General features: G+C 60.4%; 1 protein-coding gene across 1 annotated transcript in view; it reads left to right on the top strand.

The window, feature by feature from the left end:
- Positions 1-1,410: 1,410 nt before the first annotated feature.
- LOC311194697 (uncharacterized protein C15orf39) overlaps positions 1,411-14,243 on the top strand; it is a gene marked incomplete at both ends in the record, with an annotated part of 13,684 nt that continues 851 nt past the window's right edge. Inside the window, 10 exons of the mRNA XM_084267897.1 lie at positions 1,411-4,615; positions 10,317-10,438; positions 10,804-10,862; positions 11,121-11,275; positions 11,650-11,753; positions 11,895-11,953; positions 12,239-12,375; positions 12,449-12,573; positions 12,919-12,977; positions 13,700-13,854. Coding sequence (XP_084124023.1) covers positions 1,411-4,615; positions 10,317-10,438; positions 10,804-10,862; positions 11,121-11,275; positions 11,650-11,753; positions 11,895-11,953; positions 12,239-12,375; positions 12,449-12,573; positions 12,919-12,977; positions 13,700-13,854 — 4,180 coding nt within the window. The remainder of the gene's footprint in view (positions 4,616-10,316; positions 10,439-10,803; positions 10,863-11,120; positions 11,276-11,649; positions 11,754-11,894; positions 11,954-12,238; positions 12,376-12,448; positions 12,574-12,918; positions 12,978-13,699; positions 13,855-14,243) is intronic.

Genomic DNA, 14,243 nt, shown 5'->3' with positions numbered 1-14,243 from the left:
ACCATGCTTGGGAGGTTCCGGGTGATGTTTGACCATGCTGGGTGATGTTTGGCCATGCTGGGAGGATGCTGGGTGACATTTGACCATGCTAGGAGGATGCTGGGTGATGTTTGATTGTGCTGGGTGACATTTGGCCATGCTGGGTGACATTTGGCCATGCTGGAAGCGTGCTGGATGACGTCTGGCCATGCTAGGAGGATGCTGGGTGACATTTGACCATGCTAGGAGGATGCTGGGTGACATTTGACAGTTCTGGGTGACGTTTGGCCATGCTGGGAGATGCTGAGCCATGGTCCAGCAATGCTCAGGAAGATCTTGGACAACGCTTGGGTGATGTCCACAAAGCTCAGGTGATGCAGGGGGATGCTGGGTGAAGCTCCAGTGATGCTTTCAGGGCTCAAGTGATTCTCAGGTGTCTCAGTGAGATGCTGGACAGCGCTGGGGGATGATGCCAGGACACCCTGGGTGGGGATACTTGCCATGCTGGGGGGACTTGCCATGCTGGGGAGGACTGGGCGATGCTGGGATGGTCTGGCAGCTCCACCTGCTGGCACACACCGCCTGACAGGGCCAGCACCCGGCCCTCAGCACCGCAGCAGCCCAAAATCAGAAGAGAATTGAGCTGCTGCATTGGGGAGAAATCCCAAATGAGCTTAAAAAGTCAAATGAGGGGGCAGTGGGGTGGAATTTCGGGTGCTCTGTGTTTGTGCCTTGGCTGGTGGCTCTTCACCAGAGCTGACCCAGCTTTGCTCCTCGCTGCCTGCAACAGATGCTCATTGAGGCTCTGAAACCAAAGCAGACGGAGCTTCCCAGGGCTTTTCCAAGGAGATGGACAGAGAAATGTGCAGGCAACCTGCCAGGATCCACCCCCTGCCCCACAGCCTCTGCTGGCTCCAGGCTCCCACCCTGGCTCATTCCGGGCTGCCCTGGCCAGCACTGGGGGAGGGGAGCACCTGACCAGATCCTTGGTTCAACTTGGATCAAGTGTTGCTTCTCAATCAGAGTGGGTGCGTCTTTGAGGGGGGCGTTTAGGATCTCTGCCACGTGCTGGGAGGTTGGGAGAAGGGAAGCAAGTCCCTCTTGCCCTTGGCAGAGGCTGACTGGGAGATGAACAGGGCTCTCTGTGGCTCCACTCCTCTCCTTTAGCCTTCCAGCATGGTACTGGGCATCCCAAATGAATGCAGGAAAAGCTGTCCATCAAACCCGATGTGTCCCCCCAGCCAGGGCATGGACAAGCTGACTTTTGGAGGGGGGGGGGGAACCCTGTCATGCCGTGCTGCTCCACTGTGGGCTGGTGCTTGCCACGGGGATTATGCTTGATTCCTGATTTATCTTCTCTCTCCCCCATTCAGGAAGGTCAGCTCACCCCTCCCACCACACCCCAGTCGGGACACCGGCAGCAACATATAAATGGCCTCGAAACGGCACGTGGAGCCCCTGGACCCCGTGATTTTCAACAAGCTCCCTCGGCTGGAGACGGAGCCCGCTGCCACCTTCCCAACCAGCGCCTGCAAATCCAGCTCTGCGCCCAACCCCGGCTCCGAAAACCACTTCAACTACAAGGGTTCCTACTTCACCTGCCCCCTGCAAAGCCCTGACAGCCCCGAGCATCATCCCCTGGCGCGCTGGAACTCGGCAGCCACCTACCTGCACTACAGCCCCGGCAGCCAGCCCGTGCCGGCGGAGGGGTCGCTGCTGAGCTGCCTGCTGTACCGACCCGAGGGTATGGGGACCGGGCTGCAGCCCCCAGGCCCTGAAAAGGGCAAGGAGAGCCTGATGCGGGAGCTGCTGACGGCGCAGGAGAAGTGGACCAGCCCGCCGCCGGCTCTGGGCCACCCCTTCCCCGTGAAGAAGCCGGTGGCGGTGAACAAAACGAGCGCCTTGGCTGTCCCCAAACCGATGTACAGAGCCCCAGTGTGCTTTATGGACCACAGGCTGGCCCTGCCGCTGGGACCCCGGGCGGAGAGCCTGCAGCACAGGCCAGGGGATGCAGACTGGGCTCTGACCCCCGCTGGACATCCCCTCCACCCCAGCGAGTCCCGGGGGAGCGGCACGGGGCTGCACAAGAGGGGTCACCACTCCAACCCCGGCCTCCTGCCGCTGAACCCCAGCCTGGTGCTGCCTGCCAAGGAGAAGCTGGGCTCCTCTGTCACCTTCTCCTCCTGCTACACTGCCTTCGAAAAATACAGGGGCCCCCCCGGCACCCCCTTCCTGGAAGCTGGCTGCCCCGCTACCCACAACCAGAGGAAGGTGCCTGAGGTCCCCAGCCTCAGCCCAGACCCCTGGTCCAAGCTCCAGCCACCCACCACCAGCCCAGCGTACCAGGAGAGGCCAGCACCGTGCTACCCACACACCCACTACCCGCTGCCCCTCCATAAAGCCACCCTCCTCTACCCCCCTCCGGCTCCCGCCGCGGAGGCGCAGCCCGGCACCCTCCCCGGTGCCTACAAAGGCTTTGGCTTCACCGAAAGGAGGGAGCCCTTTCCTGGCACTTACCTCAAACCCCAACTCCCCAGGAGCTACTTTCCCAACCCTGCAGACACCTACATGCCAAGGGCGGTGACATCGCCACCCACCAAGTCATCAGCACTCATAAGGGACAATGCTGAGCTGCCGCGGCGAGCCGGCTACTTGCCAAGCCCCAGCTTTGCCTTCGGCCCTGGAGATGCAGCCAGATTGGGCACCTCCTCCTCCTCCTCTTCCTCTTCTGGCGTGGAGCCAGGCAGCGAGCGGCACCGGGCGGACAGCCCTCAGCACCGAGCAGCCGTGAGGCACAACAGCGCTTTCCAACCCGTCTGCAACCCCAAGAAGGTGCCTGGGGGCTCCAGTGGGCACCCAGAGACTCTTCCCAAAGGAGAAGGGTGCTGGGTGAAGCCTGGCCAAGGGGAGCAGCAACCCCCTCACCTGAGGAGGAGTGTCAGCCCGGCTCCCCAGGAGACCCCCCAGGGGACACCACAGGCTCCCGTCATTGTGGGGAAGGGAGATGCCTGCAAGACCAAGGATGTGGCCAAGGAGGTCGTTCCCCCTCCTCCATCTGCCTCTTCCCCCAAGGGGCTGAAAGACCCAAGGGACAGGGAGGTTTCTCCTTCCTCCCCACCCATGCCAGTGATCAACAATGTTTTCAGCCTGGCACCTTACCGTGAATACCTGGAGGGGACCGAGGACTCGGCCCAGGCCCCTTTCTGTAGGGAGCATCTACGGGGGGACACCCCACCCCAAAATGTGGTGGAAAGCCAGGGCTCCCCTGCCTTTGGAGATGTCCCAGTGGGCATGGCAGCTGGCCAGGCACCAAAGGTGGGCAGTGGGGTGTTCCAGAACCAAGGAGAAAGCTGTTACGGAAAGGTCCCCGAAAAGCCAAAGCTTGTGCCCCAAGACCCGGGGGCTCAGGAGTGCAGCCTTGATGGGGTGGGGAGGGGGGAGCCGGCCCCCGACGACATCGCGTTGGACCTCAGCATGAAGAAGAAACTGGGACAAGCCAGGGAGACCCCGAGACCCACTGACTGCACGAAGGTGACGCCGCATGGGGAGGATGAGAAGGACAAAGAGGCTCCAGGGAGGAAGGAGGGGGTGGGAGAGGTAGCCAAGCCCCAGGCACTGCCCTTGCTGCTTGAGGTGGGCTTCAGGGACAAGAACACCTTCCAGAGCTCGGCCACCTTCATGTTCAAAAAATACAAGATCCTGCGCACCCTCACGCCCAGGACTGTCCCCCCCCAGCAGGTCGGCAGTCCCTGCGCCCCCCAGCTCAGCCCGACACCTCCAACCCTCTCCAGCACCATCCTGCTGCTGCAGCCCCACACCTCCTCCCAACCGTTGATCAGCCCCCCACCCCCACAGCCTGTCCTCCAGCCCACCCCCTCTGCTCTGCAAGGAGCTCACCCGGACCCTCAGCCACCCCCACAGCCTGTCCCCCAGCCCACCCCCTCTGCTCCTCAAAGAGCTCGCCCAGACCCACAGCCACCCCCACCACCCGACCTCCCCCGTGCTCTGGGAGAGGAGGGCGTCCTGCTGCCCGGGCAGTGCGAGGTCCCTGCCCCCCGGTCCTCGGCCGGTCAGTATTTCACCACCCTGCACACCTCCCTCTGCGATGTGATTTCGTGCTCCGTGGCCAGGTCCTCCCCGGAGCTCCTGCGGGAGTGGGTGAAGAAGGCAGAGCTGGTGGAGGAGCTGGGAGAGATGCCCAAATCCCCCCCCAAAACCAAGAACGGCTCCAAGATCCCCGAACCTCAGAAGCCCACCAAAGGCAAGGAGATCTGGCTGGCTTTCCAAGATGTGGCCAAGCTCCTCAGCAACTTGCTGTCCCTGCTGGAGACCTTCATGTTTGCTCGCATGTGCCCTTTCCCACATGTAGTCCGGGCAGGGGCTGTCTTCATCCCCATCCACGTGGTGAAGGAGAAGCTCTTCCCCAAACTCCCTGGGACCTCCGTTGACCAAGTGCTGCAGGAGCACAAGGTGGAGCTGCGTCCCACCACGCTCTCAGAGGAGAGGACCTTGAGGGACCTGGAGCTGAAGAGCTGCACCTCACGTATGCTGAAGCTCCTGGCCCTCAAGCAGCTCCCCGACATCTACCCGGACCTGCTGAACCTCCTTTGGTACGACTCCCTCAGGCAGCAGCTTGGTAGGTAGTCTGGCATCTCTCATGGAGGATTGGTGCCTCCAGTGGGTCCCCCAAACTCTTCCAGGGAAGCTCCAGCCCCATCTACCTCTGAGATACTGGGAACATCCACAGCTTGTGTGTGATCCCTCAGCATCCTCGTTCTACCCAGGGTTCTGTGAAGCAGAATATTTAGCTCTTCTCAGTGGGAGAAAACTTGAGCTGGGGGGGAGTGGTGGTGGGGGGGGTGGTAGGGGAGCTGGAGGTATGGGGGGCTGGTCCTAGCCTGCCTGGGTGAGAGAAATCATCCCCTGGGTGTTGAGGTGATGGCGAGGAGGAGCTCGCTGGGAGTGGGGCAACACACAATGCCTGTACTGGACCTGCTGCTCATGGATGGCCCATCCTACTGGTGACAGTCCCATCACCAACAACTCGATTTCTTACAGGTTCAAGCTCGGAGTCTGGCCAGCACCCCCCCAAGTAGGTAAAAACTCTTCCTTCTATAGGCTTTATATAGGGTTTTGTAAATATCCTGGGAGCTTGGGGGCCAGCAGAGCACACCAGTCAGCCCTGGGTTGGGCTGGAGAGTTGAGAGGGGTGGGGGGAGTTATTTGGGATGGGGAGGGCAAAGAAAGACCCTACTGTCTGTAACAACTCTTTGTTTTCCCAGGTAGCCCTGGAAAAGCTGATAGCAAAGTGATGGCCATGGGTAACCCGAAGGGGAAGGAGGTGCTAAGGATGGGGTGAAGGGCATGAGCCCAGCCCCTCACCTGTGAGGTGGGCAAGGACAAGGCCCCCTCATCCCCAGAGCGGGGTCCCCTCCCAGCAGCCACGCAGGTGCTGAGGTGAAGCAGGCGATCGCTGGCATGACCACACTCAACTCCCAAGGGTGGGGGTGATGGATCCTCTCCCAAGGCTCCTGGAGGCCACCGGCACCGCAGGACCCCTCCGGGGATGGAGACGAGTGGCACGACCGGGAGATGCTCCGAGAGCCGCGAGCAGGGGCAGCTGCTGGTGTGGTACCCTGAGCTGTGGGGACGGGCTCGAGCCCCCTCCCAGCACCCCGGAGCCCTGTTCCTTTATAACCACCTTGTCTTTGAACTCATCTCCCCACCTCCACCCGGAACCAGCCAGCGAATGGACTGGGGAAACGGCGGTTGGCTGGATTTCCAGCCAGGCTCTGGAGGGTTGGAGCAGCGCTGGGAGTTGTGATGGGAGCGTGGAAGCGCAGCCACACCGCCCTCGGGCCGTCCCCAGGCGCAGAGCTTTGGCTGGCTGCCACAGGGGCGACGTGCCACAGCCCCTCTGCTCTCCTCTCACTCACCCCTCCGCCTCTATCCCATCCATAAACCCAATAAACCGCCCTTCCCAACAAACCCACCTTCCTCCTGGGTCGTTTTTAATCCACAAAGTGCTGCGGAGACTCCACGGGAACGGCCAAGGGAGTGACAGGACTCGGGGAGGGGGGCAAGGGGGGGGGGGGGGGGTATTTTCCCCCCCCTTTGCTTTAAATGAAGATGTTTTTGAACTTGTTATGGATTGACCTTTACACAGAGCTGCTGCCTCCAGGTTGTGTGGGATTTGTTTTATTTTTTTATATATTTTTAATAAGAAACCCAGTAATTTATACTTCTCTTCAATATTTAAACTCCCAGCTTCATCTCCTTGGGCTTCATCCCAAGGCGGTGGGAGTGAGGGATGCTGGGGGGGTTCAGCCCCGGATCCAAACCCCAAGAAGGACTTTAAGATGGTTAAAGAAAACCAAACCGCCTTCCAATGAGGATCCCCACAGTCCCACAGGGGGAGATGCACCTTTGGGGATGACTTAGACCAGAGATGTGGTGACCCTGGAGTGATGCTGTGAGACCTTGGAAGGAGAGATGGGGTTTGCATCCTGGCAGCCAAGGATGGATGGATAGATGGACAGATGGACAGACAAGACTTCCCCCCTCACCTGGTCTGCAGTGACAATCCACAGCCAGAGGCCTTACAAACTCGACACTCAGGTGTTTTTCCAGCTGATGCAGGGCATGGAGGAACAAGATGTTATTTGTTATTTCACTACAGGAAATATTTATTTTAAAACTTAAGAAAAACGGAGGAATAAAAAGGAAAAAAAATCCAACAAAATGACCCAAAACAGACTCTTTCCCCCCTCCTTTTTGTTTTTTTTTTTTTTTAAGGCAAAATCTCCTGTCTGCTTGCCCAGGGAGGCAGCAGCTGCCACATATCCTTCAGGTGCCTTTCTACTGGGATGGACTGGCCGTGCAGAGGGCAGGGAAGGAAGGGGGAGATGGGGGGAACCACTGTTCTCCTCTCCCTGCTCCCCCCTTTCCCCAGAGAGTGTGTGCAAGGTGTTGCAGAGCGAGTTGTGAAGCAGTGTTTGTCCCAGTGCTGTACATGGGGGGGGGTTAATGTATATATCTATATCTATATCTATATATAAGGCTCCAGGGAAGAAAGTTTCCTGGCTTTATTTAATTCTTTTGTAAGACTCTGGATGTTAAGAGGTGCCTCACCCTGATTAAAGGCTTCAGCTCAGGTTTTGGATGTGCTGTGCTGCCTCTGCTGCCCCAAACCCACCCCCTGGGATGTTCCCAGCCCCTCCATCCCATCATCCAGTGTCCCACCCGCTGTGGATGCCCGGGGAGGGGATGTGGGGAGCTGGGTGGGTAAGGGAACACACCCTGCCATAGGTGAGGGGTGTGTCCTATGTGCTCCTGGGTGACAGCCCCTAGGGGAGGGTCCCTTTCTTCTGCTTCTGGTCCTTCTGGTGATGCACAGACCCCTGTGACACCCTGCCCTGCTGATCTCCCATCAGAAGCACAAAATCCACTTGGTCCCAAGAGCCAAACACCCCAAAACATGGTTTTCATCCCAAATTACTCCGTCCCGGTGGGAAACAGCTCTGCCATGACCCCCTCCCCACAAATACGGCATTTGGGGGAGTGTTGGGAGGTGTTTGGGGCTGGTGCTCAGGGACAAACCGGCACCCAGCCTGTGCCAAGGCTTAATGGGGAGTGGAGAGAAGCTGGGACCCCTTCAGCTGGGAAAGAGCTCCACCTGGGGGGTTGCTAATGAGTTTCTGTGTTAATTGGGATCAGCAAGGATGGGGCCGCCTCCCTGAGTAATGAGATAAAAGGGCTGGACCAGGGGAGGGGGCTTGGTGCTCCCTTCTCCTTGGGTGCTGCCAGGTAAGGAGTATTGGGGTGGGGGCTTGTAGCCCCTGGGGAGGTGTTCTGGGCTGAGGTGGGTGGTTTTGCACAGGGAATGGGGTGGGGGGTGGTTACCAGAAGTTTCTGGGAGATGCTGAGCTTGGCATTGGACTTTCCTGAGCTGGGGAAGCTGCTGGAGCCCAGGGAGATGTTTGGATGAGGGACCTCCTGTCCCTGGCTCTGGTGTGCAGGGTGCTCTGGGAGTGGGCAATGGTGGGGGGGGGATGTGATGGGGCCCACCCTAAAGCTCCTGCTGTACCTCTCCACAGCCAAACTCCCCCCCATGGCCTCCCCTGAGCAGAGCCAAGGGGTTGGACCACCGGTCCCAATGGATGCTGCTGCCCCACAGCCAGAAAGGATCCTCCCTGGGGAGAGGGCAGAGCCTGCAGGCCTGGCAGCTGCCAGGAGGCTGCAGTGCAAAGCCCTCCTCGTGCTGTTTGTCTGGCTGGCTGCCACTGCTCTGCCCTACAGCCTGGGGGCTCTGGCTGTGCTGCCTGGAGGCCTCCCAGGCTCCCCACCTCCTCCCCACCCTCAGCCAAGGACAGGGGCTGGTCTGGTGGTGACACAAGGTGACCTGCTCTCCAAACTGGTGAAGAGGGTGCTGGTGGGCACCCCAGGGGCTGAAGAAGCTGTGTCTGCTGAGGGATGGAGTGTGGGGACAGGGACTGCTGCCTCTCCCTTGGCAGCTGGGACCTTGCCACGGTGGCAGCCAGGCTCAGTGACTGGTGTGGGAGTGCTTGAGACTTCTGCTCAGCTCCTCCAGACCTTGGATGACCCCAGCCCTGGCTCCCAGCATCACCTTGTCCCAGGAAGCCCCCCTGGCACTGGATGGAGCTCACAGGATGCGACATGGGTGCCTGAGGTGGCCTTAACTAGTGGCTTTGGACAGTCCATGGGCACAGCAGAGTCCTGGAGTGTGGGGGGGACATCTGAGGGCACCCCCAGCCTGGGTGAGCCAGCTGCCTGGGTCCCTGCCTCCAATCCTGCACAGCTGCAGCCTCCCTCCCAGATGGTCTCACCTGGAGTGAATCACACCCCATCTGATGCCCCAGTGCATCCCAGGTCAGCGAGGACACCCATGGGTGCTCCCCCCCAGAGCCAGGGTGCAGCGGACCAGCTGGAAGGTGACCAGAGGTTGGCCCTTGGGACCCCTCCTGCCCCTCAGACCACACTCTGCAGAGCAGATCTGGGCTCAGCCATGAGCTTGAAGCCTCCTGCCGTAGTCAAAGCCAGTGACCTGCCTCTTCAGGACAGAGCTGTGACAGCAGCACAGGATCCCAGCAGCGTGCCCACATTCGAGCTGCCTACAGCCAGGGGCTTCTCTGATGTCCAGTATGGAGCTTCAAGTGCCAGAGTCACACCAAGGAGCTGCAGTGAGCAGGAGGAAGAGGTGACACCAAGCCCTAGCCTGCCTGGGGGTGAGGACCACACATCTGTTCCTCACCTGGTGTCCCTTCCAACAGTGTCCTCAGCTCTGCCATCAGAAAGGACAGCTGGCTTGACCCAAAAGCATCCTGGCACCGTGTGGGGACCCTTTGCTGTGACCCCTGGGATGCTTGGAGACACACGTCCCACTGGTATCACCCTGCATGGTGAAGCTGCTCTGTTGGTGGACACTGTCTTGGTCAAGGTCCTGGGAAATGGGTCTGAGCTCCTGGCTGCTGGCTCGACATCCTCTCCTGGCACTGCATCCTCTCCTGGTGTCAGCCATCCACCAGCACTGGCTCCCTCCCTTCCTGCAGCAGAACCTGGGGAAGCTGTTGCCTCCTCAGAGGAGCCCAGTGACCTGTCTTCCCCCGCAGTGCAGCGCACTCTGACTCCCAGCAAAGCCCACCCTGGCCTTACCTTGACCAGGGCTGTGGGTCCTGCCATGACTGGGGTGAGCTCAGCAGCCCCTGGTGCCATCCCAGAGCCTGGAGTAACCCAAGTCCCCTGCAAGGATGGAGCTGCTGCCATGGCTTCTCTGTCTCCAAGAGCTTCAGGTGGGACCTACCCATCTCTCCTGGGGTCACCTACCCAGAGGCCATCTCTTCACCCAGATTCCTTCCTCCTGACAGCACCTTGGGGCACGCACACTGCTGGCCAAAGCCAGGCCATGGAGGCTGCAGACCTGGCAGAGGCTGTGCCCAGTGAGCCCAGGACAGCAACAGCAGGACCAGCTGCTGGACCTTCAGGGGCCACCCACACCAGCCCAGGCTCTGTGCCTTCTCCCAGCTCCAAGACCCACACTCCAGAGCACTTCTCTGAGGCTGCACACCACTCTGGCACCACAAAGTCACCACCTCCATCCTACCTGCTGACATCCCCTGGAGCTGTGAGTGCATCCAACCCCTTGCTTGGCTCTTGGACCTTGTCTGTGTCATCAGGAGTGACACGTGATGCTTGGTCTGTGTCCACTGACTCTGTCACCTCCCAACGCCCTTCCACGGCTGGAGAGCATCTCCCCACAGCTGCTGGAGAAACCTTCCCCCCCTCTGAGCTGATGACAGTGGGTGAACCCCAGTCCCCAGGGGTGCAGCCCCCCCACGTGCTGCCCCTGCGGTTCCGGCTGCTGGGTGTTGCTTACACAGATGCTCTGAGCTGTGAGTCCTCAGAGGGCTACAGGGACCTGAAGGAAGAGGTGATGCAGATGGTGAGTCTAGGAGATGGTTGGAGAAGACAGTGGTGCTTCTGGGTGCTGGGGCATCACCCCTGTATTGATCCATCACTTGGGATGAGTAAATCCCTGGAGCTGGACTGGGAGGGTGGGTTTGAGGAGGGGCTGGGTTCACCCTGACAGCTAATGGGTGTTGGTGCTGGGTTGTCCCCTCCTGGGGTCCTGCTTCTAGCCCCAGCTCAGCTGTGACCACCCCTGGAAGCCTGGCACACCCCTGCCTGCCCTACCCACCTCACACCAAGGCTTCCCTCTGGGTCTGTCCCACATCTCCTGGTACGTGCTCCCTTCCTGGGGGGGGATCTGCCAATGCTGATCAACTAACAGGTGCTGCTTTCTCCCAGCTTAACCAAACATTGTCCACCTATGAGACCTTCCTGGGGGTCAACATCCTTGAGTTCATGTGAGTACACATCTCTGTGCTGGGGGGGACCGATGGGGAGGGTGGGTTTGGTGTGGAGGGGTCCAGCAAGATGCTCCAGGTGGATCTAGTAAGGGGCTACGCTCCATCCCAAGGGCTTCCTGATTGGAAGTGTCTCAGGTGACTTTATCTGGAGCCTCAAACACCTCTTTGGGTGGGATGTGAAGATGAGGGAGGATGGGGCTCTAAAGCTGCTCCTGAGAAGGAGGTGGGCTGCCCATTGTCCCCTCTCTTCCCCAGGAATGGTTCGGTGGTGGTGCGAGGGGAGGCTCTGTTCCGGGGGGATGCTCCTGCTCCCACCAACTCCCACCTCATCAGGACGCTTGTCACAGAGGCAAGCAGGGGAAGGAGCCTCTTCAGTTGGCAACTGGAGTCACAGTCTGTCCAGTCTGGTGGTAAGCTGCAGAGATCTTCCCACAGCAGAGCTGTGTCTTCCCCTAACCTCTACCAAAGCCAAAACCTGCCCGGTTCGGGCTTCACATTCACTCAACCTCCCTTCTCCTGCCCCATGGAAAACCCTCTAGTGCTCAGGATGCTGGAGACCACATCATCTGTGGTTGGACCTGTGTGATCCAGTGCCCCTTTCCCTCCTTGACCTGCTTCTCCTGTCCTGGGAGGTGATAGATCCCAAGCCCTTCCCACCACGAAAGGGACAGGTCTTCATCCCTGCTGGCTTCTGGTGTGGGGCAGGGGATGAACTGAGGGTGACTGATATCTCCAAAGAAAGGTGGAGGAGCTGGGAATGGCCACAACTGTTTTAAACTCCCAGGTTTCAGCGTGGAGAACCTGGACCCTGAGCAACTGTCCATCTCTCTTGCTGCCCTCCAGCCCTGGGGGAGAGGAGCAGACCAGGTGCAGAAGCTGATCAGTGAGGTATGGCATCCCTTGTGGTGGCTCTTCCAAGGGATGGTGTGATGCTGGGAACTCCATCTGTCAGGAAAGCAGCCCCAGGCTGGCTCATGGTGGGGTAAGGTGCTGGGGCAGGGTGTGAGCTGCTGTCTCTCTTCCCTCCAGGTCACTTGGTCTCTCCGTGCCCTCTACAACATGACCCACTTTACTGTCACCCATCTCAGGTATGGGAGACCTTTCCAAAAGCTCTTCATGAAATTCCCTCTGCTGCCTCTTGCATGCTTAGCAGCTAATTAGCAATGTGGGGAGGATGACAATGAGGTGGGGGGGTTGGGGATGAGTTGTGCTGTGCTGGGAAGCCCAGGGAGGTGATGTGCAGCTGACCGAGCATCCTCCCTGGGGTGGAGGAGTCATGAGCTGCTGCCATGTGGGTGAGCTGGAGGAAGACCAGTGAGGAGGAGCTTGGTCCCAGCTCTCCTGCTTTGCTTAGAGCCCTTCTCTCCCCTTAGTAACACCAATGGGAATTTGGAGATTGATGGAGACCTCTACCTGGACACAGTTGTCCACGCTGATGCTGCGGAGGTCCTGCAAGCCCTGACAGCTCTGGGGACCTGCTGTGTGGACCTGACATCCCTGTCTGTGGAGGGTAAGGGCAGCCCCTGCATGCAGCAGGGCTTGGGGACAGTCCTGCTCACCTAACCCTCCTGTCTCCTCTCCAGGCACCAAGCTTCACCTCCAGGTTTACCCCTTCTCCTTCCTCATCCTCAACAGACGCTTCAGTGAGGATCTGCTGGATCCTCTGGCTGTGGAGAGCCAGGAGCTCACCAGAGACCTTGGTGATGCGGTGGGTGTGGCTGATGGGAGGGGGCTGTGGGCTTCTTGGGGCGCTGAGGACCACTGGAGCAAGAGGGGACAGGTTTTGGGGGGTGGGGGGGACACAACCAGACCCTCAACACTGGTGCTGTGGCTGAAACCAGCTGAGAGGCAGCTGCTGAAGCTTTAGTGCCAGGTGCTCATCTGCTGGGGCTTCAGGTTCCCAAAACACAGCCAGGGATGACCTGGAGGTGCTGCAGGACCACAGCTGCCCTGGCAGTGGCTGTGGGAGCACTGGGCTGGGCTGGTGGGTGCTGGGCTGGTGGGTGAAGCACCCTGAATGCTGGTGGGAGCTGAGCAGAAGCTTTGCTTCCAGGTGGCAAGAGCCCTGCGGGACCACAGGAGCTTCCTGCAAGTGGTGATAAGAGGGTTCCTGTGAGTGGGGAGCAGGGGGGGTCTGCCTAGGTGGGGGGGGTGGAGGGGAGCGGAGGGGCGTCTGCCTGGGTTGGGGGGGGGGGGGTTGGAGGGGAGCAGGGGGGTTCTGCCTGGGTTGGGGGGGGGGTGTCTGCCTCGGGGGGGTAGGGGGGTGGTGGAGGGGAATGTGGGGGGGTTTGGGGGGGGTCTGGGGGGGTCTGCCCAGGGGCGGAGGGGGGGGGTGGAGGGGAATGGGCGGGGGGGGGGGTTGGAGGGGAATGGGGGGGGGGGTCTTCCCGGGGGGGGTGGAGGGGAATGGGGGGGGGGGGTCTTCCCGGGGGGGGTGGAGGGGAATGGGGGGGGTCTGTCCGGGGGGAGGTGGAGGGGAATGGGGGGGGGGCGGGGGGGGGGGGTCTGCCCGAGTGGGGGGGGGGGGAGCGGGGGGGGGGGGGGTCTGCCCGAGTGGGGGGAGGGGAGCGGGGGGGGTCTGCCCAGGTTGGGGGGTGGGGTGGAGGGGAGCAGGGGAGGTTCTGCCCGGGTTGGGGGGGTGGAGGGGAGCGGGGGGCGTCTGCCTGGGTTGGGGGGGTTGGAGTGGTGTGGGGCGGGTCTGCCTGGGTTGGGGGGAGATGGAGGGGAGCAGGGCTGTATGGAGCCAGGGAGGTCTCCCTACAAGTGCCCCCAGCCCCCTGTGTGGGTTGTGGTGGGTCTGGCAGCTCTGGAGCTCTTCCCAACCCTGTCCACAGGCCTGGCTCCTTGATCTGCCATGGGGATGTGGTGTTCAAAGAACCTGCTCCCACCAGCCTGGAGGTTTTGGAAGCCCTTGTGCTTTCAGTGGGGCCAAACAAGGCTCTGGCTGGTTCAGACTTCCAGGTGGACCCCTACTCTCTTGCTGTGGGAGGTAAGCTTCCCTTTGGGGCAGGGGTGTCTAAGCTGCACCAGCTTCTGGCAGAACAGATCCACAAGCAACTACATCCAGGTCCCTTATGCAGAGAGAGGGTGAGATGTCTCTGGTGAGGTGACCAGCTTGGGATGGCTGTTGTTAGACTGTACCTTCAGGCCAACCATCTCCTACCCCCTCTGCACAGCCTGGGGGGCTGGGGATGGAGAGACCCTGGTGTAGGGCAGGAAGGAAATGCTCTATACAGAGACCCTGGCAGGTGTCAGGTAGATGTTATTGGCATCCTGGAGGAGATGGGGTGGCTGCCACCTCCCAGGGTTGAGCCCCTGTCTCCTGCAGGCTCTAACTGCTGTGCTCTTCTCCAGAGGACACCCTGGAGCCTCCCCCAC

The sequence above is a fragment of the Gallinula chloropus genome, assembly GCF_964237585.1.
Source record: "Gallinula chloropus genome assembly, chromosome: 9".
In the NCBI taxonomy this organism is placed as follows: Eukaryota; Metazoa; Chordata; class Aves; order Gruiformes; family Rallidae; genus Gallinula; species Gallinula chloropus.
The sequence above is the reverse complement of the archived record's forward strand: the minus strand, read 5'-3'. Positions and strand labels throughout refer to the sequence as shown.